Raw genomic sequence first — 14,766 nt, forward strand, 5'->3', positions numbered from 1 at the left:
GGAGAAAAGTGCGGAAAACTTTAAATTAAATTATCTATCTAATTGTTCTTGCTTTTTGAAATAAATAATAATAAAAAAAAACTATGTAGTAGTTGTTGTTCATTTATTTTTAATAGTTTATTATTTAGAGTTTAAAAGCTAAAAAAAAGAACCCGGTTGTTCCGGATGTTTAGGGTTGCTTAGCAACAGGCTTATAAGCGTTGACGGCACTTTAATGTGTCACTGTAACGTCGGTACCGAGCTTTTATTGTTCATAAAGGAAGTTTATTGAAGGACAAAGAAGGTGAGGATTTGTTAATATTTCTCTACATTTAGTGTTTTAAATAACAAAACAAAGCTTTAACGGTGTTAACAACATTAATGTGTTATTTTCTGAAGAAGAAGCAGAAGAAATTTCACATTTAACCTTTGGACAGTTTGAGCTTTCAGTTCACTGCAACTGCTTATTGTATATTTTACAAGTCCACATGTTCATCAGTGCAGTTTAGCCACATGTCAGCTGCTTTCACATAAACGTTATTTAAAAAGCATTTCCTCTGTGTTAAGATGGAGAGAGCTGAAAGGGAGCAGGATGAAGACAGGAGAGAATCTCCAGATGATCCACAACGTGGTGCAGAGCTTATTTCTGATGTCAGTGAATCTCAGCAGGTGACCAAAAAACTTTTATTTAACAAAAAATATGTTCTGATGTCCTGCCCTCACATCCACCTGTCCAGTATGAACCAGTCTGAACACAGAGACCTGTAGATTTATACATTCATTATCTTCAGGCTCTAATCCTGAATTCTGATTGGTCAGAAGGTGTTGATTTGTTCTCATGTTTGCTTGTGTTAATAAGCAAACTGCAGCTTCTCATGCTTTATAGTTGTAGCTATATGAAATATAAAACTGGTTTATTATTCAGTCCTGATGTTTAAAGCGTTAATATAACTTGTCCAGATGGAAGAGTAATGATGATGGTGATTTGTTTGTGTCAGGCGGCTTTCACAGACAGCGAGGGAGATGAGACGAGACGCGATGATGAAGAAGCTGTTGATGATGATGATGATGATGATGATGATGATGATGAAGATGAAGATGATGAGCTCATCGTCTTGGATCCTGAGCATGTCTGTGACTTTTTACAAAATCGGAATCTCCAGATGTTTTACACCTTATTGTAATGTTTTCTCTGAAATGATGTGAAGTTTAAATCTTTTACCAGTTCAATGATATTGCGTTAATACATTTCTGCTAGAGTAGCTGAATCTTTGACTTAGGTACCTATAGTCTATAAGAGATTTATTAAGATACAGAAGAAAGTTGAAAATGTAAGGAAGTTAATAATCAGATTCGTTCCTCAGCCTCTGATGAAGAGATTCCAGTCGGCTCTGAAGAAGCACCTCACTGAGCAGCTGGAGAGACTGGAGCTAAAGCTACAAGAGAAGGTTCTGCTCATATCTTCACTTTTCTGCTCTACTGAAAAGTCTCTCAAATACTTTTAATTCAGCTTTCTTCCATCACTTAGACATATAATAGCTTTTTTATTGCTAGAAATAAACATCTCTTTAAAATATGACAAGCATCTGAAGTGAGAACAGGATCTAGATTGAGTTCAAATGAAAAGTAGCTGTAAGTGGAGAACAGGTTCAGTGTGCATTTCTTTAATAAATAAAACGTTGTATGTGATGGTAAGTTGCTGTGTAGTGAGAAGAATAAACTGTGATGATGATGATGATGATGATGATGTGCTCCAGGTGATGGAGGAGCAGATGGAGAAATCCAGGTATGAGCAGCTCTGCACCATTCTCTACAGTGAACAGCGGGATCTCGCCACACTGCAGGCCTCTCTGGAGATTCTGCAAGAGAACAGAGCTAAAGCTGCCAGTGACAGGAGACAAGCAGAGGAGCAGCTGGAGATCACGAGGAACGAGTACAGAAGCATTACTGAACAGGTCAAAAAAGAACACACAAAGGGTGAGAGAAACACACACACACATATACACACACACAGGGTGAGAGAAACACACACACAAGGTGAGAGAAACACACACACACAGGGTGAGAGAAACACACACATATATACACACAGGGTGAGAGAAACACACAAACATATACGCACACATACAGGGTGAGAGAAACACACACAAACACACAGGGTGAGAGAAACACACAGAGGGTAAGAGGAACACACACACAGATGAGAGAAACATACACACAGGCTGAGAGAAACACACACAAAGGGTGAGAGAAACACACACAGGTAGTGACAACACACAAGCACTCACAGAGTGAGAGAAACACATACACACTCACACACAGGGTGAGAGAACACACACACTCACAGGGTAAGAGAAAACACACACACAGTTTGAGACAACACACATACAAACACAGGGTGAGAGAACACACACACACAAAGTACAGTCCGGTGAAGTTACTTCCATGTTGCGTGTGTGTGTGTGTGTGTGTGTGTGTGATGGATCACAGTGTCAGAGCTGCAGTCTGAGGTGGACACTTTTGCTCGGCGTCTGATCTACATGCAGGAAGTGACCTCAGACCTGCACTCAGAAGTCGCTGCCATGAAGAACACCAAGAACAAGGCGCAGGCAGAGAAACGGCAAGCAGAGGAGCAGAAACTCCAGCAGGTTTTTTCTGTTTCATTTTTAATATTTGAAAAAATATAAAAAAATAGATTTTTTACAACAAAATTAAAAAATTATTTTGTTTTGCGACAGTGAAGCCATTTGTTGTTCATGACATATTAGTACACTGTGTGTGTGTGTGTGTGTGTGTGTGTGTGTGTGTGTGTGTGTGTAATTTGTAGGATCTGTATGTGGAGCGTCTGATAAAGCAGGTGGAGAAACTGAGGGAGCAGATCGCTCTGTATGAGGTGCAGACACTCGCACAGACCAAAGACAAGGAAGCAGCCAGAGACGCCTTAGCTGAGGTCAGGAACTAACACGCTGTCTTCATAAATTACACACAGAGCTGGTGTTGACCTCTGGACTCTGATTTGTCAGATGGTGTTGATTAACTCTCTCTAACAGCAGCTCTGACTGTATGCTTATATTAATGTACTCACTTTGACACCTTATCGTTTCCATAGTAACAGTTTATTCATAGGTATTCATAATTTAGTTAATAAGAAAAAAATGCTGTGCTGTAAGAGGAATAAAACATAATAAAAATATGTGTGTGTGTCTGTTTTGCAGGCTCAGTTGGAATTAGACTCTATAGTAGTGGAGAAGAAGCAGATACTTCAGCAGTTAGACAGCAGCATGATTGAGATGAAGAGGAGAGATGAGGCTTACACCACGATGCAAGAGGCACTGAGGTGTGTGTGTGTGTGTTCTGCATTCATAGCTGTAGTACATTTTCACAAAGTCTTGTTGTTAGTCTTTCAGCATTATGACAACGTTTGTATGATCGGTTTTAAAGGTAATCTCTGATTGGTTATCCACACCCCTCCCCTTTTAGATCAGCCAATCACGAGTTGCGTGCTCTGGACACAGAGTTGGAGGGATTCAATCGCTCCATCACACAGGAGCAGGAGAAGAATGAGGTGCTGACGGTGATGGTGAACCGCGCTGAGCTTAACAGAGACACCTACAGGAAGCTTCTCACACAGATAGGCACAAAGAAGGAGGCACTGCAGAAACTCTGCACTACATATACACGCACGCTCCAGGAGACTGAGAAGAGCCTGACCAGTGTGACCACCGTGAGACACACGCACACACACACACACATACACACACTGCAGGAGACTGAGAAGAACCTGAACATGGTCAAATACAAACTCTGAGACTGTGTGTGTGTCTGTGTGTGCAGGAGTGCAGTGTCCGTCAGTCGGAACTCACTATCCTGACGAAACAGATAGAGAAGGAGGCATGTGTAAGGATGGAGCTGGAGGAGAAGATCATGAGGAAAATGCAGGAGCAGCTCACACATGACAGCAGTGCCAAACACACACACCATCTCACCATGACTATTATGGCTCAGCACAGAGAGAAGGTAAGAGTATACACACACACACACACACACACACACAAAATAATATATATATATATATAGAGTAATTTTCTTCCTGTGTTGGATTCCTGTGTGTGTGTGTGTGTGTGTGTGTGTGTGTGTGTGTAACAGGAAGGCCAGCTTGCGAAAGTTAAGGGAGACTCAGCTGCAGTGACGCTGGAGGTCAGTGAGGTGGCGCTGCGTCTCGAGGCTCTCTCTCGCCTGCAGCTGGAGCAGGAACAGGAAGTGAAGGAACGGAACCAGCTGCTTTTGACCAAAGAGGCGGCGGTCACTAAACTCATCTCTACAATCGAGCGCAACCAGGCCACCATCAGCATGTATAACAAGAAGATCGAGCAGATCAGGGCAAGCACAGGGGTGAGTCATGACATGATACACACTCATCCACACTCTTTCACTGACATACACACACACACACACACACACACACTCTCACACACACACACACACACACACACACACACACACACACACACACACACACACACACACACACTGTGTGTTCTGCTTCCTGTTCCAGCAGTTTTGTCTACTTTTACTGTCTTTTGATTGTGTGTGCATGTCTGTGTGTGTGTGAGAGCAGCATGAAGACCTGGGTCCTCTGGAGATTGAGGTGAGGGCTCTGAATAAACAGCTGGAGGAACTTGGGGCCGAGAAGAAGGAGCAGCATCAGTCCTGGCTCTGGCAGCAGGGGGAGCTAGTGAGACTGAGACAGGAGAAACAAGCACAAAGCAGCGCAACACAAACTCTAAACACACAGCTCACCATCCTGCAGCAGAGGAACATCCGCAACAAGAGTACACAACACAAACACACAGACACACACACCTGAATTGAACCTAAACCTGTTCAGCTTCAGATTTTCTATAACAGCAGCTCTTACAGCAGTGTTTTAGGAACATCAGGACAGAGAAAAAATAAATGCTGCTACGGGAACAAATGATTGTAGCTGCTAGAACCGAAGTGAGAATTTGAGCTGTATACACCGTTATAGGAAAATAATCTTCAGCATGGGAATAGGAACAATAGGTTGTAGTCATGAATAAATCTAGTGTTGCTGTATAGACTGCTTCTCTAAAAGAGGCGTGTGTGTGTAGGTGAGATTGAGCAGGAGGAACGTGGTCTGGTTGAGTTGGAGAGAGAGTCTAAAGTTCTGAGGTTAGACATGGAGAAGCTGAACTCACTCCTGAACCAGAAGGCACAACTGAAACAGGAGCTGGAGCAGAGCAATAGCCTGATGGAGAAAAGCTTCATACAAACACTCAAGGTACTGCTACACATACTCACACACACACATGCACACATTTATTCTAGATATAATTTCCTGTAGTGTGTTTACACATATATCAGCTTGCATGTGTGTGTGTGTGTGTGTGTGTGTGTGTGTGTAGGATGCAGAGAGGGAGTCTGTAGAGATGCAGTTGCGTCTAGAGAAGCTCCAGGAGGAAAAAAAGCAATTACTGAACAGCCTGGAGGAAGCAGAGTTACTACACACACACACAAATTAATATACTTATCGATATGTAACTATATCCTAGTAGAGCAAACGTGCATTTTGTGTGTGTGTGTGTGTGTGTGTGTGTGTGTGTGTGTGTGTGTGTGTGTGTGTGTGTGTGTGTATGTTTGTATGTGAAGACGACAGATCATGTTGTGGGAGAGAAAAATTCAGCTGGCAAAGGAGACTCGTTTGGCTGTGGAATCGGAGGTTGGAAAGGGGGACATGCCTACCATCAAAGCTGAGATACACCGCAAGGAGGTGTGTGTGCGTGAGAGAGAGAGAGAGAGAGAGAGAGAGAGAGAGAGAAAGGGATAAGGAAAGTTATTTATGATAATGTGTTAAGGATTTCTGTGCATAACTGTATATTTGTGTTAATTTGTGTTTGGGTTTTATTTGTATATTGTGTGTGTGTGTGTGTGTGTGTGTGTTTCAGCGTCATTACAACCAGCTGTTGAAGCAGCGGGAGATGATGTTGAGGGAGATGGAGGCGGCAGTCGCTCGACGTGAAAACATAGTGAGACGCAGCGAAGCTCAGACACAGAGCAACCGCAAACACACAACACGTGCCAACCTTCAGAACACACTGCAGAATCTTCAACGCAACATCCTTCAGACACACAAGGTGTGTGTGTTGTGACTTTATGTCATGAATCTGCAAAAAACATCCTATAATTCTGTGAAAAATCAATGTGGTTTACAAATTTTTTTGCAAATAATTTTTGATTGTGTAAGTTTTTTGATCCCTGTTTTCATCAGAAGTAACATACTTAGTCCAGTGGAGTTGAGATGGGTTTTGTTACTTAAAAGAACCCATAGCTGGTTAGAGAACATATGTAATCAAGCAGCTTCACAGAGAACAAGCAGAAGTCTAAGGCAAAAAAATCCCAAATATCCCAAAAATCCATCAGAGTGACACTAAATCTACTGTATTACCAAACAAGCCGAACTCTACATAGACAATTCCACCAGACCTTCTTTTTACTAATTTTAAAGTCTAATTTTAATGTCAACCATAAAAACCTTTAAGCACGAAGGTAGCAATTAAAGAAAAACAATTTCAAACATCTGACTTGCTGTGGTCCCGACCGAGTTTGGATCGGCTCGAAAACGACAAAGTGATTCCATATAGATCACAGAATCATTCAGCCTCTCATTCAGCATCAACCCACAGGAAATATAATTCCTCCGCCAAGTAGTGACAGCACCTTCACAGCATGAGCACTGTTCAGTATATTGCATGCTTTCTAGATATGTAATCCAACAGACTCTGGGCTTTTCCCAGAACAGATGTGACACTCTGATTGACTCGATAATCTATTGTTGCTCCCAATGGAAACTGGTTCCAATGGAACAAATGTAAAGGTTTATGTCAGGTGAATACTTTTGTTTTTCACACCTATCCATTTATCTGTTGCAGTACAATAAATTGTGTGTTTGTGTGTGTGTGTGTGTGTGTGTGTGTGTGTATTTGTATAGCAAGCAGAGGAGTACAGTGGTGTGATAGCACAGCTGCAACAGGAGCAGAGTTCTCTTTGTGAGAGTCTGAAAGAGAAGCAGATGCAGATCACTGACCTCAAAAACACTAGCTCCACCTATAAAGATGACATCAAGGACATGCAGGAGACCAAAGAAAAAGTGGGTATTCACACACACACACACACACACACACACACACACACAAATTAGAGTATTTATGCCACATATAAGCATTAATTGTAATTAATATCCGTCATGACCTGTACTCAGTGTAGCTCCGCCCACTGTGAATTAAGTAAATGTCAGTAATGTTAAAACTTAACTTTAACAAAATAAAGTTTATTTAGAACCCGAAGAAACAATGAAACGTGATCAATAGCTCCATTTTTCCTCTGTACCACCACTGAGTGTTCTGCTGTAGTGATTTGATTTGAGGGACAGCTCTGTTGTAATCTGCTCTAGAACCTGGTTTTGTTTTCATTTGCTCTCTGCTCTAAAACCAGGCCATTTATCATCTTGTTTTCAGCTCCAGAACTACCTTCTGTCCTATTTTTTTTAAATATGCTGTCCTTTCTGCTGTCCTACACTCAGGAACTTTTCCAAATCTGGCTTTGGATCCGTTCCTTTGGAACCTTATTAAATGTTCTGTGGTTCTCCTTTGCAGAACCTGATCCAGCTGCTGGCTCTGCAATCTCGGGTGAAACAGCTGCAGTTGGTGATGGAGGATCGCTACAGAGCCACAGCTAAAGGAGAAGATGTGCTGCAGCTCGCCATGAACACGCTGCAAGAAGAACTGAACATGGTCAGACACGGCACACTCTAGAAAACAGAGAACATCTAGAAGAGCTAACATTTTAACAACATCTAAAATTCTATAAAATCCAACCTTTTAGAACATCCAACATCTAATTATCTAGTTCAACATCTATTCTAGAACATCTACTATTATAATTTGTTAACATACTTTGAAGTAAGACTAAGATCTTGAGATACGTAACATTCAGGAAAAATGTAAAATTCAGAATGGTTCTTATGTATGCATGTGTGTGTGTATGTGTGTGTTTGTGTGACAGACCAGAGACGTTCTTCAGCAGGTCCTCCAGGACTATCCGCAGTACAAGCCTCTGCTCCACAGGATCTGTCTCCTCCTTTCTGCACACACACACTCGGAGTAAGAGTAACAGGCCGCTGTGACACTCTGCGGTTCTTGTTGTGTAACACTGGCAGTGTGTCTTAATTCCCACTGAGCTCTAATAAAAGTGAACCTGTTCAGCAAAGTATGCAAGTTTATCGCTCGCTATTGTGTACCTCAGAGATGCACCACTCCCCGGAGTCCTGCATTCACAAGCTGTCGTCTGCTGTCCTAGAGCTCATATACTGTATTATATTATGTCTTTATTTATATATATATATATATATATAATATACAGTTGCAATCAGAAATATTCAACCCCCAAAGAGTTTTAAGGATTTATGAATAAAAATCTTTACAAAGTGAGGGATTCTTCTTTGGATGACTTCTTTATTCTGCTTTGGATGACTTCTTTGCTTCAGCTGGGATGCAAGAGAGTAATAAGTGGTGGCTTCCATCAACTGACAGTTTTATTGCCATGACAGCTGTCATAACAGCTGTCATTAGTGATAGGAAATGAATAAAGGTCAAAGGTCATGCCATTTGATCTGAATTTCTCACATTCTCAGATGACATACAGTAGCAGATGTATAGAAGATGTATAACATTATGTTCTATGATTTTAATATGTTAGGATTAGTTAGGATTAGTTAGGTTTAGTTCTCACATTCTCACGTTCTCATGTTCTCACATGACATATACATACATACACTGACAGGTGTATGTCCGGATTTTAATATGCTAGGTTTAGTTCTCACATTCTCACATGACATATACATACACTGACAGGTGTATGTCCGGATTTTAATATGTTAGGTTTAGTTCTCACATTCTCAGATGGCATATACATACACTGACAGGTGTATGTCCGGATTTTAATATGTTAGGTTTAGTTCTCACATTCTCACATGACATATACATACACTGACAGGTGTATGTCCGGATTTTAATATGTTAGGTTTAGTTCTCACATTCTCAGATGACATATACATACACTGACAGGTGTATGTCCGGATTTTAATATGTTAGGTTTAGTTCTCACATGACATATACATACACTGACAGGTGTTTGTCCGGATTTTAATATGTTAGGTTTAGTTCTCACATGACATATACATACACTGACAGGTGTTTGTCCGGATTTTAATATGTTAGGTTTAGTTCTCACATGACATATACATACACTGACAGGTGTATGTCCGGATTTTAATATGTTAGTTCTCACATGACATATACATACACTGACAGGTGTTTGTCCGGATTTTAATATGTTAGGTTTAGTTCTCACATTCTCACGCTCCTGAGGACTGCTGTGACCTCCGGCGCCGAGGTGGGCGACCTCTGCTATGAGGTGCGGGCTTGTCGGGGTGGGCACTGTGGAAGACACGTTCCTCTGGGCTGAATCCCTCCCAATCGACGAGATACTCTAACCTGCCACCTCGGCGCCTGGAGTCCAGGAGTTGCCGGACGGTGTACACGGCGTAGTCCTCTTAGAGAGGGGGGCTTCTTCACCAGGTTCTGTGAGGAGAGAAGGAGAGACAGGTGAGTGATATACTTTAAGTGCGGAGACGTGGAATACTGGCTGAATCCGGTAGGGGAATCATCATCATTCTTCTTTCTGAGCAGTTTTTTTTTTTTTAAAAACACACACACATCAGATACATAGGTTAAGATACATAATACGTGATTAGTGAAAATTCTCGGGTCGTTAACTCTCAGTTCAACCATTTTGTTGAAGAGTAGAGGTGAACTCGGACTTCAGATCTTTCTTGGACACGGAATAGACGTGGCGTGCTTTGAAGTTTCCCACGGTTCGGGGGGTCCAGAGATGCGTGAAAGGTCCAGTAATCCACAACTTCTTCATACACTTGGTCGCTGCAAATTTCTTTGTTTTTTTTTTTTTTTTTAGCTTCGTTCACAACAACTTTGATGTTAGGTTCATCTCGCCAGTCACATACGATAGCTTCAGTGATGCCTAGAATTTTTTCCAGGGATGGTGTGTGTTTTATTCCACACAATTTCAGAGCCTTTATCAGCTTGTATTTCAGCCAAGGTTTAAACAATTTTTTAAGCAATCTGAAGGTATTCATATGCAGATAGTAGGCTTCAGGTTCAAACAAACAAGCATGTTGGAGTTGACTCGGGTGATCGATAGCACATCCATGGCAATTGTCTCTCAGGTCGTTGTCCACAATTTTGTCCAGCAGCTCACCCATGACGCCTTGGATGACCGCTAAAGCGGTGGTGGAAAGACAGCCGTCGGTTTCATCAGCATTTGAATGCAGAAAGGTCAGATTTCTATTTCCGAGTGATTCACCGGTATTTTCTTCGGTTTTAGAACTGGAACGCGTCTCATCGTCATCTTTATCCAAGGTAGCGAGTGAGTTGTAAAACAATGTAGTCAAAATCCTTACACCATTTATGAAATTTGTTCCATTCACTCCGATCAAAGGTTACGGCCTCAGTAGCTTTGCTCCAGTGTTTGTGATCAGGTACAGATAGCTTGAAAAGCATTACGTTATTTGATTCAGCATTGAAGTGAAAGCCGGCTGTACATCCGTTTGACATCGCCCAATACTGACTACTTTCACGCTCTAAAATCTCTGCAAATCTTGACAGTATATTTTTGCATTTTCTTTGGTGCATCAGGACAAACTGCCATAGCTATGCTCAATGAATCACACGTGTTATGCATGGAGGGACGGTATGGTATACGGTATACTGCTACTGTATGTCATCTGAGAACGTGAGAAAGTCAGATCAAATGGTATGACCTTTGACCTTTATTCATTTCCTATCACTAATGACAGTCTATTTCTTTGTGATTTTAGGTTATTTTAATTCTTATTAACCGTTCTTGCCATGAAGTAAATTATAGCAACTAACTAACTAATCACTAATGACAGCTGTTATGACAGCTGTTATGACAGCTGTCATGGCAATAAAATTGTCAGTTGATGGAAGCCGCCACTTATATTCTCTCTGATGCATATATAAACCCCAACCATTAAGGTGTTCAAGGTGAGTTGCAGTCATGGGAAAGACAAAGGAGCTTCCACAAAAGCTGAGAGAGGAGATTATTTCATCACATCCGAAGGGCCTTGGCTATAAGAAGATTTCCAAAATATTTAACATTCCAAGAGACACCATTGGGAGCATTATAAGGAAGTTTAAAACTTATGGAACAGCTGCAAACCTTCCTGGCCGTGGAAGAAAGCCCACAATTTCATCAAGGGCCCTTAGCAACTTAGTCAGGACAGCTAAGAAAAACCCCTGTGTGACTGCAAGAAAGCTACAGGATGACATGATGAGAGCTGGTACAAGTGCTTCAGGGGCAACTATAGGACGTGCACTGAATAATCAAGGACTTCATGGCCGGACCCCAAGAGGCACTCCACTCTTGACCGCAAGGAACATCAGGAGTTGACAAGAATATGCCAGGAGGAAATTGGATGAAACTAAAGACTTCTGGCAGACAGTTCTATGGACTGATGAAACCAAACTGGAACTTTTTGGACATATGGACCAGCTTTACATCTGGCATGCAAAAGGTCAGGCTTATGACCAAAAGAATACCATCCCCACGGTCAAGCACGGAGGTGGGTCATTGATGATGTGGGGCTATTTTTCTGTGGCAGGAACTGGCAATATTGATCATGTACCTGGCATCATGGATTCTCAGAAATACCAGGTAATTTTAAAGAAGAAGGTGATGCCTTCTGTTGACAAATTAAACCTTGGTGATCATTGGATCTTCCAGCGAGACAATGATCCCAAGCACACCGCCAAATCAACTAATGCTTGGTTGGGGAAAAGATGCTGGAGCGTCCTGGAGCAGCTGCAGCACGAAAGCCATCAAACATCACTGAGTTACAGACTTTTGCATGTGAAGAATGGGCAAAGATTCCAATCGAGAGGTGTAAGAAGCTTGTCAGCACTTATCGAAACCGTTTGTTAAAAGTTATAAAAAATAAAGGGCACTCCACAAGGTACTAAAGCTGGGGGTTGAATAATACTGCACATGCTCATGTGTTACAAGCATTACAATTTTCATTTAAACTTCAAAGCTAAGTCAACTTCTGTTGTCAAACTAACTCGTAACAATAAATATTCTTTTATTTCATGATGTTTTTTTTCCCATTAATTTTCATTATCTTTTATCAACATCACTATAATGTCTTTTGAGGTGAGGGGGTTGAATATTTCTGATTGCAACTGTGTGTGTGTATATATATATATATATATATATAATTACACATAGAGAGGGAACGGTGGCTTAGTGGTTAGCACGTTCGCCTCACACCTCCAGGGTTCGATTCCCGCCTCCACCTTGTGTGTGTGGAGTTTGCATGTTCTCCCCGTGCCTCGGGGGTTTCCTCCATGTACTCCGGTTTCCTCCCCCAGTCCAAAGACATGCATGGTAGGTTGATTGGCATCTCTGGAAAATTGTCCGTAGTGTGTGTTTGCGTGAGTGAATGAGAGTGTGTGTGTGTGCCCTGCGATGGGTTGGCACTCTGTCCAGGGTGTATCCTGCCTTGATGCCCGATGATGCCTGAGATAGGCACAGGCTCCCCGTGACCCAAGGTAGTTCAGATAAGCGTTAGAAAATGAATGAATATATATATAATGTATATAATCACAACATTCTCCTAGATCGCTTACAAAGTTACACAGGTATTCATGGACAGGCTTGAAGTTGGTTTAGATCCTACCTGTCTGATCAATACCATTTCGTAGAATTAAATGGTGTATCCTCCAGTTTATTACCAGTTAATCATGGGGTCCCTCAAGGATCAGTTCTAGGACCTCTGCTTTTCTCGATATACATGCTTCCATTAGGGAACATTATTAGAAGACATGTGATTAGTTTCCACTGCTATGCTGAAGACACACAGTTATATAGCTCATCAAAACCAGATGAAATAGCTAAAGTGTCCAAATTAACTCAGTGCCTTAGAGAGATAAAAGACTGGATGAGCTGCAATTTTCTGTTGTTAAACCCTGATAAGACAGAAATATTACTTATAGGTCCAAAGACCAGTACACAGAAACTCTCACAATTTAATTTAGAGGGATGTACTGTTATTAGTAGCTCGACAGCGAAAGACCTAGGGGTTATATTAGACAGCAACCTGTCTTTTGAAAATCACATCGCCCATACCACAAAAACAGCCTTCTTTCACCTTAGAAATATTGCCAAGCTGAGAAACATCCTGTCTGTCTCTGATGCTGAGAAGCTAGTTCATGCTTTCATGACCTCTAGACTGGACTATTGTAATGCATTATTAGGTGGTTGTCCTGCATCTTTAATAAATAGGCTACAGTTAGTCCAAAATGCAGCTGCCAGAGTTCTCACTAGGACAAGAAAGTATAACACCAATTTTATCATCTTTACACTGGCTACCTGTTAAGTTTAGAATTGATTACAAACTACTGCTACTTACATACAAGGCTCTTAAAGGTTTAGCTCCCACGTATCTAACTAGTCTCCTAACACGTTACAATCCTTCATGCTCTCTGAGATCACAAAACTCAGGACTTCTGGTAGTTCCGAGAATATCTAAAGCCCAATTCGGACAGGATTAGTTTTACGTCAGGACGTCTGTAATATTAATTGGCCAATTCACATGAGACAAGACATCTCAGTAAAACTAGCAGAAGTGGGAGGGGTAACTCGCTTTACGCACCACAGAAACCTCCTTGTCGTCATGTGCGTATGACGTTGCTTCCTGTTATTACGTGCGCAATCAGACAACAGACAACATGGCGCCTCCATGCTTGCAAAACGCGCCAAAAACTACTTTTAAACAGGAAATGACGGAATTTTACCGTACATATTTACAGCGGGTCTATTTGGACGGGATTAGTATTACCTGAGGTAATTTTTCTGGACCTTTTTACAGAAGGTAAAAGTCGCCATAATCTTTACTGACATTGTCCGTAATGATTACCGAGATGGCACATTCGGACGGGACTAAAATCACAGAGAAGCTCTGGTAATAATTATTTTACCCCTACGTCCCCACGTAAAACTAATCCCGTCTGAATAGGGCTTAAGTCCACTAAAGGTGGTAGAGCGTTTTCTTATTTAGCTCCCAAACTCTGGAATAGTCTTCCTGATAGTGTTCGGGGCTCAGACACACTTTCCCAGTTCAAAAGCAGATTAAAAATCCATCTCTTTAGTCAGGTGTACACATAATACATCCCCTAATCTTGTGCACTATTACATTAGACTTGCGCATTTTTAAGAACAGCAGATATGTTAATCCCTCTGCACTGCTTCTCTCTTTCTACCCATCCCGAGGCATCCAGACATTGTACCAGCTCCAATCATCTTCCGTGTGATGAAGATCTTGGACCTCCACTCAGATGAGGTCGACTCTGTGAGAATTCAGAGACAACTACAGATCTACCAGCTCCAGTTGGACTCTGTGATACTAAGAGGAGATCTGAACTCCATGTGATCCTTACACCAATACAGCATTTGTTTGACTGTATATTTGTAATCACACCTTCTAGTGTCACCCATATGAGGATGGGCTCCCCTTTGAGTCTGGTTCCTCTCAAGGTTTCTTCCTTACTATTTTAAGGGAGTTTTTCCTTGCCACTGCTGCCTGAGTCACCTCAGACTTAATGACACATTTAT

General features: G+C 41.6%; 1 protein-coding gene across 1 annotated transcript; it reads left to right on the forward strand.

Moving 5' to 3' along the window:
• Positions 1-196: 196 nt before the first annotated feature.
• ccdc40 (coiled-coil domain containing 40) lies at positions 197-8,379 on the forward strand. Its single transcript, XM_060880417.1, has 19 exons — positions 197-283; positions 547-648; positions 978-1,109; positions 1,344-1,427; positions 1,737-1,956; positions 2,470-2,627; positions 2,807-2,929; positions 3,195-3,316; positions 3,460-3,703; positions 3,814-3,996; positions 4,126-4,371; positions 4,598-4,811; positions 5,112-5,281; positions 5,406-5,497; positions 5,650-5,770; positions 5,946-6,134; positions 6,989-7,147; positions 7,653-7,790; positions 8,062-8,379. The coding sequence occupies exons 2-19, from the start codon at positions 547-549 to the stop codon at positions 8,161-8,163; spliced, it is 2,799 nt and encodes a 932-aa protein (XP_060736400.1). The 5' UTR covers positions 197-283; the 3' UTR covers positions 8,164-8,379.
• Positions 8,380-14,766: the final 6,387 nt, after the last annotated feature.

The sequence above is a fragment of the Tachysurus vachellii genome, chromosome 10 (assembly GCF_030014155.1).
Source record: "Tachysurus vachellii isolate PV-2020 chromosome 10, HZAU_Pvac_v1, whole genome shotgun sequence".
Classification (NCBI taxonomy): domain Eukaryota; kingdom Metazoa; phylum Chordata; class Actinopteri; order Siluriformes; family Bagridae; genus Tachysurus; species Tachysurus vachellii.